The sequence below is a fragment of the Polyodon spathula genome, chromosome 11 (genome assembly GCF_017654505.1).
Source record: "Polyodon spathula isolate WHYD16114869_AA chromosome 11, ASM1765450v1, whole genome shotgun sequence".
NCBI lineage: Eukaryota > Metazoa > Chordata > Actinopteri > Acipenseriformes > Polyodontidae > Polyodon > Polyodon spathula.
In genome coordinates, this window is record NC_054544.1 from 21867820 (window position 1) to 21884674 (window position 16855).

Below are 16855 nucleotides of genomic sequence, written 5' to 3' on the forward strand. Positions count from 1 at the left end.
TAATATAAATCAATACTATTGTTTATTTGATTTCCTCCATTATGTAATAAGGATTTTACTTATGATCTACCATACCTGCGGGACACGTGTGCATTTCATTTTACACTTAGAAAAGAAAAAATCACATTGCTCGGTGCTGGGCTTACATTTAGCTGCCAAATCTTGCCAGACTCCAGAACAGACAGGTTTCCAATTGTTGAGGGTATCACATCTTTAAATTTGACTAGGGATTTTGTTGTGACCCAAAAATTATGCCGCATTATACAGAATGCCAGTATGTAGATGGGCTGATTTACACCGGTTTTACTGTACATTGATAGATACAAATGATAATAAACACGTACGACATTAAATATTATGAACAAACTGATGGTGCAAGCTATACTCTGTATTCTGTTTCTTTAAAATACCCTGGCATTCGATTCAAAGAAACACGAGTAGTGTAAACTGTGTAATGGGATACTTTTGATGATGATCTGACTCCTGAACCACAGAGCCTCACAGCGAAAAGCTTCTTCAAACCCGGATATCTGCAATCCTGTTTTAGGTTTGACACGCCGTTTCATTTTGCTCAGCTTAATGTCTACCACAAACTTCCAAGAGTCCTGGAAGCATTTTGACAACAGAGCACTTCATTTGGCGAGAGTGCATGTTTTATGTGAAAAGTCATAGCCTTTTTAATAAAGCCCAACTACTTAATCCTACCCTTGTTACCAAAAACTGACGGTGGCTTCTTTTTTGTTTGTCCTCAATAATTTCCTAGAATACAGGGACATTCATTATTTTTTTCACAGATTTTTACCTTTTTGTTTTTAGTTTTTATTTTTTCCCCCAGAATGTTCATTTAAAAAATACAAACTCCACACTACCAACAATGGTTTCATTCACAATGTGGGTACCGATAATATAATGCTAAAACAAATAAAACAACTTACAAAAGGTAGAATAAATAAGGTGTACTATATTTAAATAATTCTCTCACCCACAAACTGTATCCTTCATGATATTACGTTTCCTATTCTTGCTATGTGTTCCATTTTTCAATCATATCCTTGAAACCCACGTTTAACGAGTTTGAACTCTGCAAGATTCATAGCAATATGTTCTCTGCTATAGACCATTTTAAGATGCTTCTAGCTATTTCCCCACAAGGGCTTTTTGTGTCACGAATGTGACGCTTTGATTTTTAGTCTAACTTGTGACTTTTACGCTGTGATGTTAATAATGTATTTAATTGTTGCTGCTAACAAGATGCATTGAGCCTGGTGCTTGTTTGTTTCTCTTTACAGGGAAGCTCACAAAGCTGTTGGAGGTGAGACTAATAATCTAATCTGTCTCAGTCTCTTACCTTTAGTCTCTCATTGATGACACAATCAGTCCCTGCGGAAAACTAGAAGCATCTTGTAACAATCTTCAGAAGATAAAATACTGTTGTGAACCATGCTGAGTTCAAACTTTTCAAAGACTTAATGAAAAACAAACAAAAAAAACACACAAAAGAAATAACATAAATGATACTTGAGAGTCAATAATTCATTTTGTACACCCCATTTATTCTACCTTTAAGACAAGAAAAAAAAAAAAAAAAAACCAAACAATAGTTTATTTCTGGTCTGATATCTTTATTTTGTGAGTTGTGCTAATGACAATGGAAATTCTGAACAGCTTTGAGAATCCAGCTCACGGCGTGCAATTTATTTTGCAAAACGTTTCTAACTGCGTATTGAAGGTCTCTTTGCCCCCAGGACTGGGAAGAACTGAGATACCCACAGAGCCAACTTATTTAAACACATTGTCAGAGGCTAATGAACAAAACTCAGAGTCTTTCTGTTTTAAGCTCTGCCGAAAGAGAAGCTTTACTGTTAAAGTTTAACGCTGCTTCTTCCTGCTATTAACAATATCATTATTTTCTTCCTCCTAAATACCCTATCTCTGATTAGTACTATTAACTTCAGGCCATTATTAAAAAGTAACAGTTTTCTTTTCTCTGTTTTTTAAATATCTGAGGCAAGATATTGCAACTATCTTACCGTGGTTTGAAAGTTTAATGTGCAAGGTTGTATAGAATTATTTCAGAGCTTTTGAAATTAACTGTGGTTTTGTGTGCTCCCAACACAATTCAACAGTAACAGAGAGTTGAAGCTAGAGTCCAAGCCACTTACTCTTTAAAATAGCAATTGAACGTCACATGACCATGATCTTGTAAAGTACCTCTGAACTTCTTCTTCTGTGTTCTTTAGATATTGTAACGGTCATTATTATTTCTTTAGTAATATAAAGGCATTTATACAGCCAACATAAAATGAAGAGAGCTCTCATTGTGGGCATTGAAAAGGTTAAGAAGGCTGTATTTGGTCTTTCAGTTGCTGACTGATTCCAATTCAAGCCAACAATGAAGTCACACTTTCTTAAAATGCATTTTGGATGAGATGTGTTTTTGTTCTGACAACTGTAAATAGAGGTACTGATACCCTGACACTTCAAGACATGTAACTTAAAACATTGTCTTCGTGGTTATTTGGACATGTTCCCACTTGATGTTGGCCTTATTAATAAAAGACCAAAAGTATAATACAATATTTAGTAACTTCTAATGCACAGAAGTTCACTCCTGCTGGTATAAAACCCACAAGGTTTAGCGATCGACTCGTCAAAACAACTTGTAGCTTCTTCTAAGAATCAGTATTTGTTATTAAAATGAAAAAGGAAAAAACTGAAATCCTACAAGCTGAAACATTGATATACTTGACTTGGTTGCTTCAGCTTTAATAGAACAACTAAAAAAAGGTATCACAAATTGACTATTTGGACTGTCATGAAATATTTCAGGAAAAGTACAGCAATGTTGTTATTGTGTATTCCAGTCATGTTGAATAGGCCACAACATTTGTGTAGTGCTTACCAAGGAAAACTATGAAGGGATGTCACAGTATCTTAAAAGAATCTTAAATCTATTTTGACTGATTCTAATTGAGCTGACCTGGATGTGATTCGACAGGTATAGTGTTTGCATTAACTGTAGGACTTCTAGCACTTACATTGCATTTTTCCCCACATACAAGCTTCTCAGTAACAATATTATAGGCAAATATAAACGCAGGCACATTTTTTTAAAAGTGTCTTCTTATACTGATTTCTGTGTCTACCACTGATGTTTCATGTGCAAAACCATTGTTTGCTATGTGGTTCTTTTGAACACGTGTATAATCAACCTAGAAACTTATATTATCCCTATGTCAATATTCATCTTTTTTTTTTTTTTTTTTTTTTTACCATCCAAGTCATACATCTTACTGGTACTCAAATGCCTATAAGTTTGAGAGTTCCCTCAATTCATACATTCACTTTGTATCATTTTCTGGTGATCCTTTATTTATTTATTTATTTATTTTTTTTAAACGCAGGTTTAAATTACCCCAGTGGCATCAATCGAGCCCTCCACAGAGCCCTCCGCATCATTTCCATGATGTACATTTGTTACACCACAGGGTAACCATTAACTTGTCCCCCTGCAACATGATGTAAGAAATTTATTTGTAAGTAACACCACATAGAACAAATGTGACATTACATTCACTGAGTACTTCAGGGAGGGAAGGTTAATGTTTATACACTGATGTACCAGTTGTATTTAAGGGTAGAAGTGATCCCGAGAACAGAGGTGCATTTAAAAGTTTGAGTTTTAAAAAGCCAAGTCAATGGGATGAGATAACTCTGAAAGTTCACATCCATACCCAATTGCTACTTAAAGTGGCTACTCTGAAGTTCAAAAATAGAAATTCCAGACAGTTACAGCTTCCAAACTCTCTGATTTTCAAAGCATACATTTTATTAGAATGGTGCGGAAATTAACGTATCCTGAACCTTCTGATTAAGGGTGTATTTTTTTAAATAGCACCTTTCAAACTGACAATCTTACATTATGACCGACTATTCTAGGATCTGGAATTTGATTGCTGTGAAAACCAGATTATTTTATTTTTATTCAGATAGATTTCAAATCGCTATTCCACTGTGCAGAATTGAGTCGCGGACAAGATTAATTGGATTATTTTCCTGTAAAGCTGATGTTTTATGCTTCAGACGGGTTCAAATTAAAATGCACAGTGAGCACCTGCAGCCAAAAGTAGAATAACATAATTGAACACATTGTTAGAGCAGATGATATTTCTGCTAAAATGTGACAAAGCTTAAAATCACAAGGAAAAGGTTTTGTATCTTATTAATGAAGGGGGAAGGGAGACAAGATCTCTATTGCAAAACTTTAAGAGAAGTTAACATTAGTTAAGTAGATTAGTTGAGTTAGCAATTTAAGGCTGCTCTGGGGAAAAGGACATTTAAAATCTGGTCTCTTGAACGAGTGCTGTATGTCAGTAATATGCATTCCTTGCCCAAGCTGTACATTGAAATTAGAGATACCTCTATGGTGAAAAACTGATGACGTATATAAATATAATGCACAGAACAGTAGAGAGTAACAATGACCAAGTTACATGACAATTTCATGAGTGCTTTTTGGAGAATTCTCATAAGTGAGGCCATCACCACTATATCCCCTTTGCAGGCGGTTTCATCCCTCGTGAGGAATAATAAGGCAACCCCTATCTTAAGCAGTCACTAAATGACCAGTTAATTTCACTATAAATTATTGCTCTATGAATAACTAAAACATTCCATAATTTATATTAACTGGACAGCAACTGGTATGATATGATTGAGGCAAGGAAAGTGAAATAATTACAAATGACTTGGTAATATCTCAATGGCAATTGCAGGTTGCTGTGGCTCAGTTAGTATAAAATGCAACCCAAAATGTACTAGAACACCTGCACAAAATATTTGTCTCATTCTATAACCAAGAGCCTTTAGTCCTACTGTATGTCTTATAGTTTAAGGAGAACATGGACATTAGAGCGCTTACTCATGTTTTCCTCTTCATCTACATCCATTGCAAAGCATTTCTGCTGGTTTCTTGTCTGACGGACACTGCTTCTCTCTGCGGGAAACAGAGAGGCAACAGCATTAGGCACCTGCAGGACCTCACAAACAGGTACTAAATCAAGGGTGTTTCATTTTGAGAGACGAAAAAGTCAAAAAACATTTGAAATAAAATGCAGAAGACACAACAGAGAATACAAGAATAAATGCAAAATTCTACGGAATAAAACATATCCTATAACACCCACAAATCGCCAAGTAGACAAATCTTTATCTGCGAGGGTGAAGAAAAGTCAAGCCGAGTAATATATATTTTTTTAATTATTATTAGTATTATTATTTATCTTAAAGATTGCTTTTTAAAATGCCATTTAACTATCTACCTATATAATATAGCTCATATATACATAAACTGTATCATTTATTTTTGCAACCTTCAATGGACTAGGGAAACTAGCTATTGCATGGTCCTATCCAAACTTTCCCTATAGGATACGTATCAGCACTGACTTATTTATCTACAAATGGAAAATAAAAGATGTATGAGTTCATAACTTCTAATAGTGAATTTACACAGCATTAGGCATGGTTAACTTGTGAAGGAAAATATATCAATCAATGCCTTATAAAACAGAGAAATAGCTTTCCCCAATCACTTTTACAGGATATACAGTAAATAGTTTCACATACCCTGATTAACGCTAATCTTGGATTACCTTAGCTAACACAACAGGTAGGCTATGATTAGTGTAACCAGGGCCTTTGACCCCCCCAGCAGGTGTTAAACCGTATAATTAGTATGACCCACTGTTTGGCTTTGTACCACCTAAATAGTCTTGCATAAGCACATTTTTGTCACGATGAAGACAACTAGATATGTAGGTCGAAAGGTTCCAGTCTGGTATGGGTTTTGAGCTACGGAACACGATGGATGATTGCAAACAATACCAAAAAGACAAGGGAAAGGGAAAATATACACAGTAGGGTACATTTGCTAGGAACTCACCTGCAGCAGTTTAAAAAAGCACACCGTTACTAATGGACGTGAAGCAGTTCAGGTATAGCAACCACCAATGGGGGATTGTTAAGGAACTTTGGAACTTGATGTCTGTCTGGAAACCATCTTGAAGTGTTTTCCTAATACCACAAATTGTACCAATTAATTTATTTCACATTTTACTGATCAGTGCTGGTTCGACTTTAAAGACGATCTGATTAAAGGTGATTGGCTGGTGACCATACTTGGCTTTTTAGATGACAGATATGTTCATCATTTTGCACAACTTAGCGACAGGTTAAAGCAAACGGTGCATGGCGAGTATGTATCTTACAAAACCAAAGATGTGCTGTGTTTGAACTAAACCATAGAACACACATTGCATGTAATTCAACTGGGATACACATTACATCCAGGGCTGTAGTACAACGACATGGTTATATGATTGGCTAAAACAATAGTTATCTGTGTTACGATTGGCTGATACTTGAGCCTTATACAAAGAACTATTCAAAACGTGACCACCCCGTACTAAATGTATCAATATTTATATATGTGTTCTATTCAGTTATGAATCCCCTTATGTTTAATTTCCACTTGATTTTCCCATTCACTTATAATTTTGTGGAGCTGAGGGTGAAATTGAATACAGTATATATTTACCTAAATTAAATGAGCTATGAAATTCACTGCACTATGGGATTCCAGTTTAGAACAGTTTATGAGCCAAATCAATCTGATATTTTACCATTTAATAGGATTTGCCAAAAAAAAGAAAATTAACGAGATTCTACATCCTTTTCCATTTAGTACAAAATATATATATGTGGGAGTAGAAACTTTCTAACAGCAGATTAGAAAATGCAGTAGCATATTATAGCAAGGCATAGTCAGCTAAAAAGGACAGCTTCATTTCAACACCAAAATCACAATTACTAGTACCCCAAATACATTAAACAAGATAACTTTAAGGAATGTCCTCAAGCTGAATGTAGGGGCATGCTTCATTAAAACACTGTTGGTTATCCCTTCGGATATAATCTAGGTTCACTCAAGACCTGCTTATGATTATAAATGCTCATGCTACTACCTGTGGCAGGTGGGTGTTGTAAATGATCTGTTAACACTCACAATGCTAACATTGTAAAGAAAAATCAACAACACCACATATGGGGCACTATACATTCAAGTAGTAGTATGAATGAATGGTAATCCTAAAGCTACAGTTATTCAGAAACTAAAATGGCATCTGCTGATTCAACCTGTTTGGTTTCCCTGCTGTCATTTTTCACATTTGGCACTTGTTTCTTTTCTTTTGCTAAACTAAATGGCCTAATTAATCTGAGCGAATGGTGGGTGACAGGAAATATGCTACCACAATTATTAGCTTATTAAAGATTAATAGATGGGTATCAAACTAAAACGGGAGAAACCAACTACGTGTCGGCTTCATTTATATCAGACAGCAGCTCTCTACACTTTATTCTAGCGACTACAATCTATGTTTCAGGTTGTGTACTTGTAAAAGGAACCCTGAACACTCCTTCAATCCATTAACATCTAGCAAAAGTTTAGTAGAAGACTAAAATATGTCAAATCTCTAGTATCTTGCTACCAGCAATGGGAAAAATAAATAGCTTGTCTCCTGTTTTTCATCTCCAACTTCCCACATGTCTGTGCTTTTGAGATAGCGTTGAGTGAGCAGGGAGTTGTAGTGCTGTGGGGAACTTTAATGAAAAATAAATGTACCTCCCACACCCTCAAAATGCAGGTAATTACATTTTAGGTAATAGCAAACCACTAGTTCTTTTAAAGTGATTGAAGAAGGATTGCAGTTAGTTATCTAAAACACACTTCAAATGCACATGCTGCTCTCGGCTCTCCAGTGCCTGCTTGAAGATAGCAGAAACCCATAATCCACAGAGTTGCGATTGGACACTTTCTTGCTCCAAATGCAAGTTGATAGGTATCACCAATAAACACACTTTGCTCTGTGTGGTTTGATGAGACAGACACTTTAAAAATACATTTACACATTGCATTATGGTTAGCAACTGAGGGGCTTGGTACAAAAATAACAAAGTACAAATAAGAATATTAACAAGTGCTCTTCCAGTTTTTCAAGCTGATCAATCCCAGAACTTTGTCTTGTTGGCTTACCCCAGAGATTCACTATCAAAAATGTGTTCGTAACCCATTCTACACCCGAACTCTGTCTGACCCACTTCCTGAGACTCTACGCCTCTCTAAGTCGAATGGCCGGCTCTTGTTTGTAAATTTTCTCATATAAAATCCAGTCTCTTTAGAAATCTATTTTAAAATCGCATTACAATTGTTTAAAGAAACATCATATACTGAAAATCTACTTTTAGGTTTATGCACCACACATACTACATTCTCAAGCCATGATCTGAACACTATTGTTAATTATGCCTAGGGCTTCTGTTTTTCGGGTTTTATTAATTGTATTTTTCAGTGCTTATTTTTAGCTATTTTTGAGTATTATGTTAATCAGGTTTTTCAAGGCTTTCGTTTTTGATATACTGTATGAAATTAGTGCTTTTGGTTACTTTCCAAAATGCTTGAGCATTTTTTTTCTGACAAAATATGTGCAGTAGGAACTCGACAGTACTTGCACAATTAAATTGTACCTTCTTTCCTTTGATGTCTTCCACAACGAAATACCTATGGTCACGGGCATATTCGTCTGGGGTTTGTGTGTGTAGGCATTTTTGTATATTTCGTCACAGTTCTGTTTTAAATGCTCTGTATCTTAACTGTAAAACAGCTTTAAATTCTGCTAACAAGCCTCCATCCAGATTGTAATCTTGTTTTAAATCTCACAATCGGAGTCTACAACAGAAATGCAGGAATGTGCTGTCAATAATTGGGGCGGGTTTAAAGTATTCATAACTAAGCATTGGGAAATGTATTTATTATTATTGCAGCACTAGGAAATGTATTTATTTTTGTAGTAGGTTTTATTTTTTTAATAGAAAAAGGGTAAAGTCAATGTGAATTGATTAACCACTTCCACAGTTTTTCAAGTGTTTTCTGGTGTTTACTGGCGATCTACCGATTTTAATTTATTTTGTATCGGGGGTGTTTTATCGGGTTTTACCAGTTAAAACTGAAAGAAGCCCTAATTATGCCCACCTAGCAATGAAACTGCACATAGAACACTAGAATCCCCAAATCTCGCATCGTTTAAAAAAATGTAAATATCTTGGTTTATCATACAAAGAATGATTGCAAGAGAATAGGGGGGAGATCATATCAGTCACATGTTCATTATTTTCATTCCCTACGATTCCAGAAGAATTCCACACTTCTCATTTACCTCTCCAACTATTATCCACTACATGATACAAACCCTGCGCTATCTTTTGTTTCACCTTGTCCACAGACATTTTTAATAGCACTGACAAAAAGATCTTGCGACGTAACAAACAAGCGGCAATACAAACCAAGAACACTGCTTAGTCAGCTGACTCCTCCCTAATCGCTCCTGCTTTAGAGCAGGAAGTACCAGTACATTTACCTTCTAATTCATTATTTGGGAAAGGGTTACAGACGAGTACGCCGAATGGACAAAAAACCTTTTGGCGATTCAAATTCAGACCCAAGTCTGACCCAAAAATAAAATTTTCTGAGCCGCACCCGAAACTCAAACCGCGAAAACATTCCCATTCCGACCTGAACCCGGCCCACTTTGCGGGTCACCAGCGGGCACCTGACCTGATGCAGGACTCTAACCCAAGGCACCCAGCTGCCTGGTCCTGCCATAGCTGTAGCATTACAGTATGTGTATATCTTTTCTAGGTCTCTGTTGTTAAATGTTTTTACCGATGTTTTCTATGACATAGTAAAACTATTCAAAAGGAGACACCTAGTTGAAACATTATGTTTCTTTACTGTTTTTGTATATTCAGCTCTATTGAAGCTATGGATTAATTTCTATGTATGTTTTACTTCTAGTACCGGATACTGTACACGTCTGACACCTTTCTGATGTACTGTGTCAATACTGGGACATCCTCAGACATCAAATTTCCTCACATCAGTTATCAAATATCCCTTTACTGAGTTATACTCCCTCCCCTGGTTCGTTCTCAGGTGTCATTTTGTATCAGTTATCATTCACATTTAGTACAAAGCTGAATTTTATATCGTGTGTTATTTTTAATTTGTATCATATATCATTCATAACTGGTATTTTAGTGCAGCTATCAGTATTAATTGTAATCACCTGCCAAATGCCATTCTCATTTAAAAATAAGAAAACAGTTTAACATGACAGGAGACACATATAAACTATAACCTGAAATTATTTTTCCCTTTTTGCCAAAATATCAGTTAGAAAAAAGTCACTTTAAACTTAGAACTTAAATGCATGTTGGCTTTGATAGGGATCTCAAATTGATGTTCAGTTGACTAAAATTACATCAAACCTGTCTTTCTGCAGACAGCGATAGTCAGCTTGAAAGAAAGGGAGGTAATAGAAAGCATTGCTCTATGCGGCAGAGCTGCCATGATAACACGTTTCAGCTATTGAATTACATCAGAGGAATTTGTCACTGCTCCTGTCTGTCTCTCTTTCATATAAAGCCTGTGTTTGGACCAAGCTGCTGTTCGCTCATCTACAAATAGCATGATAAGTGAGGCCAAACGATATTTCATGTTCAGTTAATCAGGGAGCTGTCAGTTTGCATGTCACTTCACCTACCCGAACAAAAAAATAATGGGGCAATTGGACACAGGTCACTAGCTTCTTCAATGTAGGTATTTTTCAATGCTTTTAGTTTAGAGATTGTTAGAGTACATGCCTAAAATTATAACAGTTCATCGAGCATTGGGTTTTCACTACGATATATGAGTGCTCTATTTAAATAGTATGCTATCTTTTGCTTGTTCATAGATTCAGCTATCAAGCTTCTATATAAAGACTGCATTAAATGCAGTAACTATTTTTGATCACCTTTAATGATGTTTTTGCCCAACACTTTTTTCGAAAGCTTGACAAATCTTGCAGACAGGGTCCCTAAAGGGGCGTTCACACCGGACGTGGCGCACACACCGCCTCCTTGCGCGTCGCTCTGCAGTCGCCACAGACTGCTGTTCAGAATGCAGCAGGGGAAAGTCACTGGCCAGTCTGTTGTTACGTCACGGCTGCATGTACAAGCAACAATATATATATTTTTATATAATCTAATTTTAACCCCCCCCCCCTCCCCCCCCCAACTACTGCCGTTGTATCCATTTTTTTTGGGGGGGGGGGGGGGGGGGGCTGTAAACACGGCAACAATCAGTGGTACTGTGCATCTAACAACACAATACCTGGAACAATGAACAGCAAACAAACAAACAAAAAAAAAAAAGATAATTGCGATTGCCCTGCTCTACCACAGAAAGAAAAAAATAAAATAAGCTCGCTGTGGGTCCATGACATCATCAAGAAAAGAAAAAGGTACGTGAACATCATCGGCTGATACAGGAGTTTGATGAAGGCAGATTTTAAACCTATTTAATGTTGTATTATACAACTTTGGAAAATCAGAAATCAGAACCACAAGCTTTTCCTCCATTATACTTTTTTTTCCCCCCTCGCAAAGGAGCCTCCTACTTTCCCCTGATAGGTTACTGGTAGTTCACTTCAAGGCACAGCGAAAGTTGAAAATATTTCATCTCCTACGTGCCGCTCTGCTGTGCCACTTGAGTGCCACTTCCCTCTGCCGCTGTGAGTGACCGCCTTCATTGAAAACAATTGTTAATGCCACATCGTGTCCAGTGTGAACGGACCTTAAAAGTCAGTTCCTCAATAGTATGAGTTCAATTATTTATTTAACACCTGATACAACATGTGTGTTCCTTCACTTCTATAACATTTCTACAGCTGTGTTCTGATGTGGGTAATAACATTTTTAAAACTACACTTCACATATTTACCTTGCTATATATGAAACCATGCCTCCCTTGAGGTTTATAAATAGGATATGTCAATCATTCAACACTGAAAACAAACATTAACAGTTACATACTAGTTTGTTTACATGACTGCTTGGTCACTCTGTTAACGAAATGAACTGTCAGTACTGTTATCTGAAACCTTTGCGGTTGATTAAGAAGCATGCCTTCTGGTGAGCCTGTCAACCTTATCAAATATTATTATTTTCTATTAGAGGGCTCGAGGCAGCTCAACTGTTAGCACAGCATGTGTCACAGCACAATAGAATCCTTTATCACACAAGCATGAGGTGAGTGATCCTGATACTAGTAAAAGGGCACCCACCTCTATAGATTCAGCAAGCTCATACAAATAAAATCCCTGCACTGCTTTAAATGTACACCAATTTCATTTGGAACTATATTATAGAGGTAGAATGATTAGCTATATATATATAACATTTTTAATCATATCATATCATAAACAACAACAAAGCCTTCCTGTGGTACATTGTAATGGGTTTAAAAAATAAAAAAGTAAAAGTTTGTGGACTTTGATTATATTTTGTTTTGTAGAAATTGACCGAAGACACAGGTTGATTGGAAATTGGAAAGATAAAAGATGATAATTAAACGTACAGTGAACATTTTATTTCAGGTTCTCTAGATAGAACGTTAAATAAAAAGGAACATTGCAGTTTTACATCTCCAACTACTATTAGCGTTGCATAATTTGAGTTTTAGAATTAGAAATGAAAGTCTAACGTATTCAGTAGCAACCTAACCTTACTCTACAGCACAATTCTTATGAACAAAGTAAATAGTAATTATTCAGCAAGCAAACATTATGCAGAGCTCAAAAGAAAGCTTTAGCAAGCTGATCACCACAAATGGACAATCATAGTACAAATAATAAATGTGTGCAACAAATATTCTTTAAATTTAGAAAAGCATCTCCCATAATACAGAGGTCTATTCAATATGCATTATGGTCGTACTCTTTTTCGTCATTCTGTTTGCAGCCATTCTGAATTCATGGATGTGGCAGGGGATGCAGTGACTGACCACCTTGTGTATTGTGTATTTATGGAAAAGTGTAGGCAGAACTAATTGCATCAAACAATGTTTAGTCTTGAACAAACCAAGCACCTTTTTCCTTGATCTAACTGACACAATTATGTTAATGAAGCGCTTGCACAGGTTTCTGGTAAGATCAATATGGCTGTCTAAACTGTAAAGTAATCACTTCAGTTTGCAATTACAGTAACTATAGTTTATGGCTAGAAGTTTTGCATGACCCTGTAGAATGAACTCATTTTGCTTGATAAAGTTGAATGAAACCTGCTGAATAATGATCTGTTAACATATTGAATTACATACCACTTTGTAGTTTTCCATATACTTAATGAAAAACTGAATAAAAGTAACATTTCAAAATCTAACATGAAATACTGTATTACTGTTATGAACCTTGGACCCTTTATAAATGATGTATATCAGTTGTACAGTTTAGATCTGTCACTGTTGAAGATCAATTGAATACCATAGCCTTAATTGGTCGGTTAATTTAGGTGTATGTAACTTCCCCAATAAATTCTGCAAAAGAATGTCATACGAGAAAGTTTTGTGACAACTGGATCTGGTTATTAAGATATCAGTGTAGATGCGGGCGGAGTTAGTCAACCTGCCCTCCATCAATTTTCTAGGCAGGATTTTAAAGAAATGCATCTTTTATACCATTGACAAGTATCCCATTTAAAGCTGCAAAATATGATGACAAGTGGTAGGCAGTACTTTGCTGAGCTCAGGATTTATTCTCTAATGTCTAAACGGGGTGTGTTTTACTTGGTTCAGCATAGCAATTTTCTCTCATTCTGTTAAATAAACAGATAAATCGAAGGTTATGAATTATTCGAATTAATGGTTTGTAAACAAAGTAAAATAGATAAGTGAAAACAAATATTACTGATATTCTCAGAGGTTAAAAAATGTGGCAGTGAAATGGTTCATTTGCAGTGGACACCACCTGAAATATAACTTCTATTAGAGACTCATAGAATATTCTTGACTTTCACAAAAGGATTTTTGCTGGGGTTTTTTTTGTAAATATATTAATAAATGTTTAAAAAGAACACATACCTTCAGCCATTACTTTTTCGTTGATTCCTAAGAAAGAAAAAAATATTTAATATTTAGTATTTAATATTAAAAGACTCACACATGACCATAAATATCACTTATTGTCTGATTGTGGTAGACTGCATGGCGAGTATCTGACAATAACTTATAGTGGCCAAAGTTTATTATGTCACATTTGATAAAATCTTAACTACTAAACCATATATTTTTACACAACAGCATATTAAAAGAAACTATACAAATCAAACCAGTGCTAAAGGGTGAGAATATATTGAGTATTGTATCACAAAAGAAAACAATAGTAGCAAGCCATCACTGTGGTGCAAATCTAATACATTGACTATTGCACAACTGCCGTGGTTGTAGTTAGCTTGGTGTTCATTACTGAAGCTTCTACTAGTACTGGCTGACAGCTGAAATCCTGACTGTTTGGTTCTAAGAAACCCTTGGTTGGGGTGGGTACACAAGCAGACCAAAGTCATTTCATCTACATAGTAACTCACTGATGACCTGCATTCAGTTCAAGTCTTGTAAAGACAACTGCAGACTACTAATCTTGTGTATGCCCATTTTAACTTATTACTCAGTAAAATACACTATTACATAAATCAGTTTTCCACAACTTCTAAAAGGTACTTACATTAACAATACTGATAACGTCACATGTTAAAATATATATATATATATATATATATATATATATATATATATATATATATATATATAAAAAAAGTATTAATAAATTACATTTCATTAAGATTCTCACAAATATATTTAATAGTGTATCAATGGTTGTTGTTGTATTACTGATCTCATCAGGATGTCATGATTTCTTGTATGCTCCATATATATATATATTTGAACCCTGCCTTCCTAGCCAAATATGACAAACACGCTCCACGCAATAAGAAATCTGGCAGTTCGTTCCTCTACATAATATGTATTAACTTTTGGAAAAAATAAAAAACGGTTAGTTCATCTGTTGATGACATACTGTACTACTTAGTGATGTTTTGCCATACGAAAACGCATTTATTACCAATTAGACGGACGAGCACTGACGGTCGTACAGCATGTTTCTACTGATCCGTACAAGCTAATCGGCGCGAAGATCTATAGGGGACAGGTCCATGTGTTTTGGGTCCCAATCTATTTAACTCATTCGTACCATGGTTCTTATCTAGACGGTATATATATATATATATATAATCTGTAATGCAGTTCAGTATTGTTCATGCTTTCTAAGGGAGATTCTTCCATAGCAAAAACTAGGTAACCTCTAAGATGTGAGGCACCCAGCACTCACACTAGAATCCATTTAGTTCTGCTTTAAGAAGTTTCATTTGCATCGCAGGTGGCACTCTGTAAAATATTGTATCTAACCTCACTATTCTGTTCTTTGCAACTCCTTCGCTGCACCTGCTTGGTGTTATACTGTAGAATAAGTTTAGACAACAGAGTGAAAAGTTACAATATCATATGATTTCTCAAGAACTAGACAGAACACCGACATAGCAAAACACACAGCCATCACCGTACATGGGGGATAAATGTTGGATAAATGGTGTTTTTAAATCAACAGTTAGAGCTTGGCAATCAAACTGTAAAGGATTCTGGACCTTGGTTCTTAATGGAATGAATGAAAATGTACTGAAGTTGAAGTTCGTGTGGTAATCTCATGCGTCACAATACATTTGTAATCTTGGAAACAAGAACAGAATACCCCTTGGTAAACAACTGCAGCCACTCCTCCAATCCACGACTGCCACATCATTTCCCTTCCTGGTCGATGAGTTAGTGTAACGAAGCTCTGCCACTTTTCTAAATGACCGACTTCCTTTTAACCCTCTGAACAAAGTGTCAGGCCAAGTAGTCCAGGGTACTCTGTTCCCATTACTTAGCACCCTCACAGGTCGGAAGGGAGATTTACCACCAAGAATCTTTGTCACAATGTCTCACTGACTTAATTTATTTATTTTTTTAACCCAATTTAGAATGCCCAATTATATTCCCTCACCCCCTGACCTCTCACAACAATTCATGAGAATCAAAAGTGAGTGAGTGAGTGTCCTCCTATCCCACTGGCAAGACAATCACCTCTTTATACACATGAGCTCCACTGCCACTGGAGGACAAAGGCCAGCCCTGCAGATGTCTGCTCAATCTCCCCAAGTACCAGACCAGGGCCCACTGTATCAAACACCAGTACCTCGGAGAACAGAAGCCTCCCTCAGTTGGGAGGTAGTATCATAGTTTGTAGCTAGACTTTAGCCAGTCAAAAACACTTATTAGGATCCCAGGAACACATTAACAATAAGGGAAAAAGAAGATTCCAGTGGGACTCTGTGTTTTCAGCTTGCATAATGGCCAAAAAATAATAATAATCCTGTGAAACATTATTGATGATTCCTTTATGTGAGAAATTGGTTTGTTTAAAATACTTGTTTCAGCTCCCAATACTATTCAATGAGTTGGTTGTGACAGTATGTTCTTTAGTTTGGCGAGTGAAATGTATGCGACACAGAGATGAGATTGAACTTCACTGAACTTTATTAGCACATTCCCCCCTGTTGACAGATGAGACTGGGCGTGTCCCTGATACACCGCTTTAATATCTCTGCAAACCTATTCAGAATTTAGGAAATCGGTAACGATTTTTCACGTGGGACTAAGTTTGGGATTTATTAAATGGGAATCAGACTTATAGTGCAAATTAAATATAACATGTATGTGTATTGTAAATGGTAGGGTCTGGCATTATATGGCACATTTCAGCATGTTTTCAGATAAAATACATGTCTTTTTGCTATGCTGAAACAGTATGTTTACAACTTGTTT

General features: G+C 36.0%; 1 protein-coding gene across 14 annotated transcripts in view; it reads right to left on the bottom strand.

Annotated features, from left to right (window-relative positions):
* adarb1b (adenosine deaminase RNA specific B1b) overlaps positions 1-16855 on the bottom strand; it is a 161441-nt gene that overhangs the window by 17871 nt on the left and 126715 nt on the right. For 9 of the 14 annotated variants that reach the window (XM_041263475.1, XM_041263471.1, XM_041263476.1 and 6 more), the window contains 2 exons: positions 14018-14044; positions 4922-4996 (listed from right to left, as the gene is read on the bottom strand). In XM_041263475.1, coding sequence (XP_041119409.1) covers positions 4922-4996; positions 14018-14027 — 85 coding nt within the window. In that variant the 5' untranslated portion in view covers positions 14028-14044. The remainder of the gene's footprint in view (positions 1-4921; positions 4997-14017; positions 14045-16855) is intronic. The other 5 variants (XM_041263480.1, XM_041263479.1, XM_041263478.1 and 2 more) reach the window with 2 other exon arrangements.